General features: G+C 43.9%; 1 protein-coding gene across 1 annotated transcript in view; it reads left to right on the top strand.

Annotated features, from left to right (window-relative positions):
* Positions 1 to 295: 295 nt before the first annotated feature.
* The window catches only part of LOC133024427 (1-phosphatidylinositol 4,5-bisphosphate phosphodiesterase beta-1), a 108316-nt gene continuing 98582 nt past the window's right edge, over positions 296 to 10029 (top strand). The window contains exons 1-2 of the mRNA XM_061091531.1: positions 296 to 394; positions 5734 to 5811. Of these exons, the coding sequence (XP_060947514.1) occupies positions 296 to 394; positions 5734 to 5811 (177 nt within the window). The remainder of the gene's footprint in view (positions 395 to 5733; positions 5812 to 10029) is intronic.

Here is a 10029-nt window from a genome sequence, read left to right as displayed (position 1 = left end):
CAGTCAGTCAGTGGCCCCGGGTTCTGCTGCTGCGCCTGCGTCCGCCTCCTCCTCCGCCGCCGCCGCCTCTCTCTCCACAGCCGAGACGCGCCACAGTGAGTGTGGGCATGACAGATCCTGGCAGCAGCAGCAGTTGTGGGCTTCCGTCCGCCCGCTTCTGAGCAGATCACACCAGGGAGAGGGAGACAAGTAAAGAGAAGAAGCCAGGGACCAAGAAGAAGAAGAAGAAGAAGAAGAAGGACAAGAAGTGACTCATTCCCACCGCTGCCGTGCGTCGCCAGGAGCAGATGAGCCAATGGCAGGGGCACAGCCTGGAGTTCATGCGCTGCAGCTCAAGCCAGTGTCCGTGCCCGAGAGCCTCCGAGCGGGCACCAAATTCATGAAATGGGATGATGTGAGTAAACAGCAAGAGTGTGTGTGTGTGGGGGGGGATTCTCTCTATTTGTCTCTCTGGATCGCTTGTGCACGATTTATTTGCACCGGCATGCATTAGAGACATCTATAGGCTGCTCCTGCAACAGTAAGTTGACTGACAGGGACTGGCTGCAGGTTTCACACGCAACAGCTGGAGCGTCTCTGCTGACATGTGCGCGCTTCACCGACCCACGGGGGGCGGCGGGCCTGGTGTGTACATGTGTGCGCGTGGGTGAGAGTTTGGGGCGCGCGCGCGTGTGCCACTGGGAGAGTGTGTATTAAACATCTGAGCGCCCCTCCCCCTTCAACTGGGAACCTTTTATCAATTAGGTCCAATTAATTATTGTACGAGGGCTGAACACGCTGCTCCCAGTGTAACTCGAATAACCACTGGTTTCTTTTTTTCCCTCCCTTCTCTTCATATTCTATACTTGATGTAGTGAAATGACCTTGATTAAAATTGAATGCACACTGCTGCTGAGTAGCCAGTGAAAACATAATAGTAGTAGCCCCTTAAACAGACAGCCATGGCTGCTACTGCACCTGCAAACACCACCTAGGATGGAGAATGGACGTACAGCTCTTGCCCTACAAATTCAGTGTAAAAGCATTTTGTTTAATGGTTTCCTTTATCTCATATTCTGTTACAATAACAGCTCTTTATGTTCTGACCGGGACCTTCGGCAATTTATCTTTCCTCATCTCCACACAGCCCATCTCATTTGAATAACTGCTGGCATTCCTCTGTTGTCTCGTGCATGTTTACTGTGGGAGCATTTGAATAGGAGCACGCTAGCGATTGCTTTCATTTGCGATGAGAGAACAGCGCAGAGGTGTGTCCACCTGTGTCTGTTTGCTTCACCGTCGCCTGTGAAAGATGAAGCGTTGTTTCATAAAGATCAAATCATACGTGTTGATCACCACAGGAAGTCCTGTTTTGATCATTGGAATCTGTGCTGTTTATGTAAGTGGCATTTTGAAGTATAATTTTATGAGATCATCCTAAGAAACACACACATGCGAGAAATATGAATATTCACTGAGCTCAGGTTATTCAAGCGCAGCACAGATGGCATTAGGAGCAGTGTTAGAGAAGTGTGAGTGTGGCCAGTACAGATGGCAGAAAGGAAATAATTCACACTTGCAAACCCAACCACTCTGTCAATCATCAATCTTCAGCTTAAAGAAGAGAGCTTAAGTGTTTCCTTAACTTGTAATTACTAACGTGCGCTCACCTTTTCAGCTCTAAGGTAGGCGTGCTGTGAGAAGGGGTGGGCTCAGTGTGTGTGTGTGTGTTGTGTGTGTGTGTGTGTGTGTGTGTGTGTGTGTGTGTGTGTGTGTGTGTGTGTGTGTGTGTGTGTGTGTGTGTGTGTGTGTGTGTGTGTGTGTGTGTGTGTGTGTGTGTGTGTGTGTGTGTGTCTGTTTCCCCTAACAGCCGTGTTTGTGTACTGCAGTTTGGACACAGGGGCCATATCTCCAGAACCAACTGCCCACCAGGCCTTTCCTGCAAAAACACAGCGTCCAAACACAGACGCATGCACAGATACTTTCTCTGTTTCATTTCCCACAAGCTCCTTCCTTCCTCTCGCCTCTGTATCATTTCATGGAAAGAATCACAGAGATAGACAATGAAATACGTTGTCATTAAAAACAAGGGACCGCATTTTCCACCTATTGGTAGAAGTGTTGCGGTCCACTCTGACCTCTCTCAACCAAAAACTGCACATGCAACAGACACTTATAGGAAGTCAGTAAGATGTTGATTTTTTTTTTCTGCACTCCAGAGGGTGCTTTGGTTTCTCTGGCAGACGCGGTGGCCGCAGGCATTTTCTATTCGAGTGGCTTGTCCATCTGTCAGTCTCATTCTGAGGAAAAGGATATTTCACAAATGCGTTAAAGATCATTTTTCAAATTTGGCACAAAGTGTTCACTTGAACTCAAGAATGAACTGATTAGATTTTGGTGATCAAAGGTCACAGTCTTTTTGACCTCCAAAAAAACATTTTTGGCCATAACTCCGGAATTGATGTGCAAATTATGGGATACAAAAATGACTTTTTATATCTGAGATGAAAGTGCAACTTAATTGTGTATAATCTCATTTTATTCGTTAAAAAGCACTTTTCTGGCCATTTTCCAACACCATAACTCAGGAACAAAAGGGCAGATTGTGACCATATTTCCTGCAACAACGACAGAGTGAAGACTACACGTATTGTCACACTGCCGAACATTCAGTAGAGTCAAAAAGTTGTCTCTACCCAGCGAGGTTGGCATAACATACTGCACGAACAGCAGTCACGAGTTTTCAGGAGCTGAGTGTCTAAATGGTAAAGAGCGCTGCCAGCACTTCAGCACGCAGCGCTCGGCGGTTCCCTGTTGAAATAGAATAGAAGAGCAATCAGAAAACCTCTTGAAATGTTTTCTGAAAGTGTCAGAGCCGCAGACGTTCCCCGACCTTCCTCACACAGACATGCACGTACATACTTTGTACTTCTGCCGCTGCCACTTGCAGACCCCGCTGCCGCTCTAACCCGTAAAATACCAGGCTGTGGTTTAAACTATCGCCTGAGTCGTGTTATTATTTGTCAGCCTGAAGAAACGACACATTCAGCACTGCGGCTGCTCTCTGTTATCAGAGTGAAGGACGGGCAGACATCTGAAATCCTTAGAGCTTTCGTGTTGAAGATCCCTCGAGGAGACAGACATGTGTCTTCCGAAATGTGTGAAAGGCGATGCTGAGTACGCCTGAGCAGATTTTTTAAATCTCGTATCAGGCCCCTCTGGTGTGATGTGCGGTGAATAGGATATTATCAAGCGCCACAGGGGAGCATTAAATCCCTTAAAGTTAAGAGATGCGTCATTAGCAGTGAGAGCAAGAAATGTGCTGAGCTCAAATCTCCTCTCTAACATGTCTCCCTCAGGTGATGGCTAATGGTACATACACTTCACTGAAAATGTGAGCATCTTCTACCCCGGATTCCTTCTCCTCAGGGAGTCAGTTTCTAACTTCAAATAAAGAGGAGGCCATCACCGCCTAATGTCTTGCCATTAATGACAAAGCCTCAAAGTAGTCGAATGACAATAAAAAGCGTGAGCATTACGACTCCAGCGGTTGTAATCTCATCACTCTGCAGTCTAATCCACAGCGTTGCGTGGTTTCTTTGTAAATGCAGACCCATGAGGAGATCTTGGAGTCCATAATGGCTTAATGTGGTTGTAGTGGTGGTCTTAGAGAGTTAGCTCATTAAGAAAGAAAGCTGGTGAAAGTAACTGCTCTCGCATCATTAGGCAGATTCCCGGTGCTCTCAAGCCTCCTTCCCGTCCCTCTGAAGCAGCAGATAATCCATCAATCGCTGCAGCTCGCCCACTTAGTGGATCCTTGACTTGGTTTATCGGAAATATAAACTTTGTGACATCACGTCATCCAACTAATATATCCATCCATTCCATAAATCTCTGTCTGTCTTTCTGTCTCTTTGTGGAATGCATATCTTGAGAAACGTTCCTCTTAACTGCCTCAAACTTTGCATGTGTATGATTAAGGTAATTAAACTACACTGTCGAATTTGCAATTTTGGACATGCAATACGTTTTAATATTAACAATCTTTGAATAAATAGGTGGCCAGGGAGTCATCTACGTATTGTAGGTTGTTGATTACTACAACAGCGCATTCACAACAATGTCAACAACAGCTGATTCTCCAGCTCAGGGCTCTGCATACAAAATCGCATTTATGAGAACTTTGAATAAACAGGTGAACGTCTCTTTGTGCAGAAACAGCTTCAGGGTTCTGTGGACTGAGTCCTGCAGTCGGTCTTTCCTCCCTCAATTACTGCAGCCAGCTTTTTACAGTTTCAGAAAGAAAGCTGCAACCAGCATAAACAAACAGCCCATTAGATATTTATAAGAGTACACACAATATTCAGAGAGATATTTATCTGTTCAAATCTAAACTGAAAACATCGGGCCATGGATTGTGACTCAAGGAGAGACCCGCAATATGAAGCGTCAACTCTTATGACATGCTGTATCTAAGAACTGCGAACATGAGAATTTTTTCTTCTTGCCCTCGGGCTCTTAGTCTTGTGTGTGTGTGTGTTTGTGTGTGTGTGTGTGTGTGTGTACGCTGCACGCGTTCGATGGTTTGAGCTGTGTCTTTTGTCATTCAACCAAGCCTGTAAAGATTGTGCAGTCATGTGAACAGAACCAAAACGATTCCTCTCGAGTCTCTAATAGATTTCATGGGAATGGTGGGTTGCCATAGCAAGGGTCACTATAGCAAATGCCTCTGATGCACCGCCGGCCGGCCGGCAAATGAGTCGTTAACTTTCCTCTCGTTTCCCTTTTTTAAATTTATTTCTTCTTTTTTCTCCATGGGCTCATAAAGAGGTGGAGTTCAGTGTGGAGCAGGTGTGTCAGGCTCTATAAACCGCCCTTGTCTTATTTAGACAGTGGGAAATGATTTCAGAGCCCTAATGGTTCTCTGCAGCCCGGCACCGACTCCTCTGCTGTCTGCCAGCTCGCAGCTCAACCCTTTCATGATTTCCTGCACTGCGAGACGCATTGGGTCGCGCCTAAATCTGACAGGCATGTTGCAGATGCAGACCATTAGCGCCGTCTCTAAACGCTGTGATCATTAGAAGCCTTGTGAGGTCACTTTGAAGATTTTCTTGCTCTGTACAGCGAATGCAGTTTACATCGCTTTGATCCCAGAGCCATGGCTGATTGAGGAGCACAATATGCTTCTGTTCAGCTGCACCACAGCCACCGTGGACACAGAGAAAGAAAAAAAAGCAAAGGCTCTTTCTTTTTATAGAAGCGTCCAATAATATCTGGCATTGCCATGTAATGCCTCAGGGTCAAGCTGTGCTTGCGCGCCTGGATGTGCGTGGCTTTGAGCTGTCTGCATGTGGGAGCGGTGGGAAAGCATTTGTCTGTTTCAAGACGGGAAAGATTGAAACATCAGCTGTGAAGCAACCGGCATGCTCATGTTTGCAGTAACAAGCGCTCACACACACACACACACGCATACGCACACACTCGCACACCAGGCTGCTTGGTCATTTGTGGTGATGCCAGGTCATGGTGGGGGAAAGTACCATAGAAGGAAAGGATTGTGTGCATGCTTACAACATAAACAGCACTTACAATGTCATTGCACACTCTGGTATGCATGCAGTATTAGAAAAACAAGAATGAGAAAAATAATCCTAAGAAATTAATTACTTGATCGTAACATCATGTGTTCATGTTAAAACACAGACGCAAGCACACACATTGACTCCAGATGTCTTTTTTCTTGTTTTCCTGCAGGATTCTACCACTGTGACCCCGGTGACTCTGACAGTTGACCCCAAAGGTTACTTCCTGTACTGGACAGACCAGAACAAGGTGAGACATCAAACCAACAAGACCAACTCGCATGTTTTGGCCTCGAACACAAAGGTCACTCGAAACTGTCTTTGCCCTCCTGACTATTAAATTCTGAGCAACAAATTCGAGCAACAGCTGCTACAACTTAATAACACAACTGGCTGCTGAGACATTAAGGATACAATTCAGGAAACGTATTGATCAGAAAACCCCACCACAAGGAAGTTAACATTCTTAATTAAGCACATGTCAGTTCTGAAAGGTTAAAAAAACAATTAAAAAATGCAATGAGGTAAACACCACAAGGTATTTCACCTAAACTGTTTGCTTGCATGTATGAGATTACTGAACACAGTGCGTCCTCACATGGTTTGCATTGCACTGTGGTTAAATGAAGTTAAGACAGAACTGCTCTCCATAAATTTGTATCCCTAAGTCCTTTGAAGCCTGCGCACTTGATGCATCAAAAAGTCTTCTTACTGAAATCATCGAGGACACTTGAATTTTTTATTCTTCCACAGTGGTTTTGTTGGTCTGAGGACTTTAAGTGAATCATGAAGGAAGTAAATCCCAGAATAAATTTAAGTGCAAGGAGCTTTAGTGCCATCCGACTTGTTAACCCCGATGATTCACTGGGGGAAAGCAAGAAAGATACAAAGTACTTTCTTTTTTGAATGATTTAAAGACAATGTAAAACGACCCAACCTTCTATTTTGTTTTGTGTGAACCTGAGCAGGTGTCAGTTCCACAGTATTGAATTGTGTTGTCATGTTCCTCAGAGCATTGTTTAAAACTATCCAACTTTATCCTCTACTGCTGTCATCTGATCTTCTACTGATTTCCATGGCAACACCATACAGTTCTGTTCTGGCCACATTAGGTGCACATTACAATAATCACACTTAGGATTGTTAGATAAGGATTGTAAAGTAACCTGGGAAGGGTCTACAGGCACTTTTTAATTTTTTAAAAATTATATTTAACTTTCATCACCCAGATCAAAACAAAACATACAATACAAACATAAAAAGACAATAATCACAAATTACCAAAAAAGCCAGACTGTACAGAGATATGCGACAGCGTTGCAGCCTTTACTAATCAATCAATCAGTAAACAAATAAAGCATATGGCAAGAATAGCCAGAATGGGTATCACACAAACTTTTGGGAAAGTTAGGGCGCCTATAAATTGGGCCCCAGGTGCTCTCAAATGTTTCATGAAAACCTTGCGTGTTGCTCTGAAGCCTCTCAAGACGTATCCCTGAAACTAATTCCATTAACCATCTGGAGAAACAAGGAGCACTGGTAGCTTTCCATTCGCTGAGTATTATTATAAGTGTCTGCTGTACAGAATGTGGCAGTGCAAGAGAGGCCACAGAGCAGCCAAACAGGGCAACCAGTGCGTCAGCTTCAATCTGTAAATCATACATTTTAGAATAGCATTTAAAAATATCCTGCCAGAAGGGGACCATCCTAGGACAAAGCCAAAAGGTGTGGCCTAGAGTGCCTTTTTGTCACATATATCAGATACATTAGGACACATTATAATAATTTTTCTTGGAATAATGTAATCTATGCATGACTTAACATTGAATCCACTGCAACCTGGTATTAATTGAGCCCAAATGGAGTTTGTTCACACACTTTGCCTTTGTAGATGTACTGACATGATGAGAACAAACAGACTTATAAAAAGATCAAAGATATTTTCATTTGGTATTTCCCACATGATGCTTGACAGATGGATTGTCTCGTGTCTTTGCACTTTTACGTTGACATACTTTGAGTTTCGGTTTGCCTTACAGTTACATTGTTTGTAAATCTGTGCTTCACAACACTGACTAATCTTCCCTTCTATCCGATCTGCATTAATCTACTGAAAAAGCAGTGCTGAAAAAAAGAGACAGACATCTGAACTGCCCCACCTGCACCAGCACTTCATTTGACACCTGTGAGAATATTCCATAGTGCGTTGTTTTTTTTCTTTGCTCGAGTTATGGGTCTCATAATAACAAGGAACCAGGTTATGAAATTTTGGTAACGTGATACGATCAGGCTCGGTAAATCAAGCACTTCCCAGGAGTTTAACCTTGAAATTGTGTAGATTTGCAGATTTCCGTTTGGTCGTCATTGTTTTCTCCTTTTCTTGTATGTGTTTAAAGCTTGAGTACATCTCTGCCTCTCCAGTGCGCCTCTATTCTTCAAAAACCAATCCAACCCCAAACAGCTTTGACGGCCGTAATGTGCTTCTGTTCTATTTGTGTGTATAACTGTATCAGCACCGGCAGTCAGAGGTAGACTAATTAATAGCTACCATTGATTTTATGTTTGCCTAGATGAGGGTATTTCACTGGAGCCATGCGAGAGCAGAGACAGGAGTGCTGACCGAGACTTTACCTCTGCACACACACACACACACACACACACACACACACACACACACACACAGACACACACACACACACTCATCATTTATGAGTGTACAACTTCTCCTGTTTGGTGAGAAAGAAAAGAGCTTCTTATGTTGGCACCCCACTATAAATTAATACACTGTACGTGGAAAAAAGAGGTGCTGAATTTAGCCAGAAAGACAGAGACAGAATTCAATGAACACTTTTGCTTGCTGTCGGTGTATGTGGAAAAGTGTATCTCTGTGGTCAGAGGCATCCAGCATCCAGTGTGATTATCCACAGAGAGAATTGAAAGAGGCCCTTTGGCATCAATTTGTCATTATTTCCTGTGTCTCATTCATATAGCGAGGATTTTGAAGGATGACGGTTTTGTCTGTGTGTGTGTGTTTATGCGTGTGGGTGCCTGTTCTGTCTCTCAGCATCGGGAGCAGTGCTGCTGCACACATAATAACTCAAATTAATACCGAGCACAGCCCCGGACAAAACTCTATTAGGGCATAGAGGAAGGCACCGGCTATATTCCTCAGTGCCACGATCAACAGAAAAGTGTGTGTGTTTATGAAGATGTCTTGCCCCGTGTCTTTGTGCACATTTATTCATGGCGGTGCCGCACATCTGTTCAGCAGACCAATTTAAACAAGCTACGATGCTCTGTCCAGTTGTTATGTGTGTGTTTGTTGGAGACTGGGCCTGATGGCCTGCAGAGTAAAAGCATTCCTCAGATTCTTCAGGAGCACAGCAGAACTGTAGCCAGTGTGCCCGCTGCGCTAACTTTCAAACAGACATGGTCACTGATGGACACAGTTTGTACAGTTCACTGTGTTGTCAGTTTGACTATTTCCTGGAGACCTTGCATGAGCACGGTTTCTCCCCGATCCACTTTTTATTCATTATTATATATTCTTTATCCAGAATCAATGTTTTAATGACTCATGCTGTAAAACATGCCAGGTCATTATTCAGATTTTTTTGGTTTGCTGATTGACTTGGAATGACAATATACAGGTTTTATACAATTCTTGTTCAAACATGTATCAAATCTACATCTTGTTTCGTGACAACACATTCAGTTACGTTGCACAAGCAGGATGGAAAGGTGTGGTTAGCCGTGCACATCAGCAGTCATTTGTAACTTTAAATCAATCTCTATGAAAACATGAAATCAATGAGTCCTTGACACAGTCTGTGACATAGTAACAGGTTTTTTGAGCTTAAATATCACCCTGTAGAATCAATAAACAATTAGCGATGTCTAAGATATTCTGTCTGTCAGTGATGGGTAGCCAGCTGAAAAATTAGCCTAACGTTTCCTCTGTGTCTAGTTTCCATTGACTAAAGGGTGGGTTGGTTAGTTGTTCCTAATCTTATTTGTTGGCCATCACAGGTCAATTAACTTCATTCAGACTGAATCACATGATTCGCCGGCGCACCTTTCTGTCACTAACCAACTGGCCTGCTTGCACGCACCCTCTGTGTTCTGTTCCTGCGCTTGACCAGCGTCTTCAACCTAGGAGACATACACAACTGAGGTAGAGACGATAGCGAGTGAGTCATGGAAAAGTCTTCGTCTCGCAGTTGTCAGGAAGTGTGCGTTCATGTGTTTTGGGGCCGTAGCTCTGACGAGACGGACGCTGGGAAGGGGTGGGACATAGCGGGTGCATTTTTTCAAAGTGTAGCCTGCTCTTGCTAGCTTTTCCAGGATTACCAACCCAAACTTTAAACATTTACATTTTTAGGGACTTTAGCTCTTGGACTTGTGTTAGGATTTGCCTTCTTTATAGTCAAGACTTTAGACGTATTTGTAACTTGCAAGGCAGGGACTA

Source organism: Limanda limanda, chromosome 18 (genome assembly GCF_963576545.1).
Source record: "Limanda limanda chromosome 18, fLimLim1.1, whole genome shotgun sequence".
Classification (NCBI taxonomy): domain Eukaryota; kingdom Metazoa; phylum Chordata; class Actinopteri; order Pleuronectiformes; family Pleuronectidae; genus Limanda; species Limanda limanda.
The sequence above is the reverse complement of the archived record's forward strand: the minus strand, read 5'-3'. Positions and strand labels throughout refer to the sequence as shown.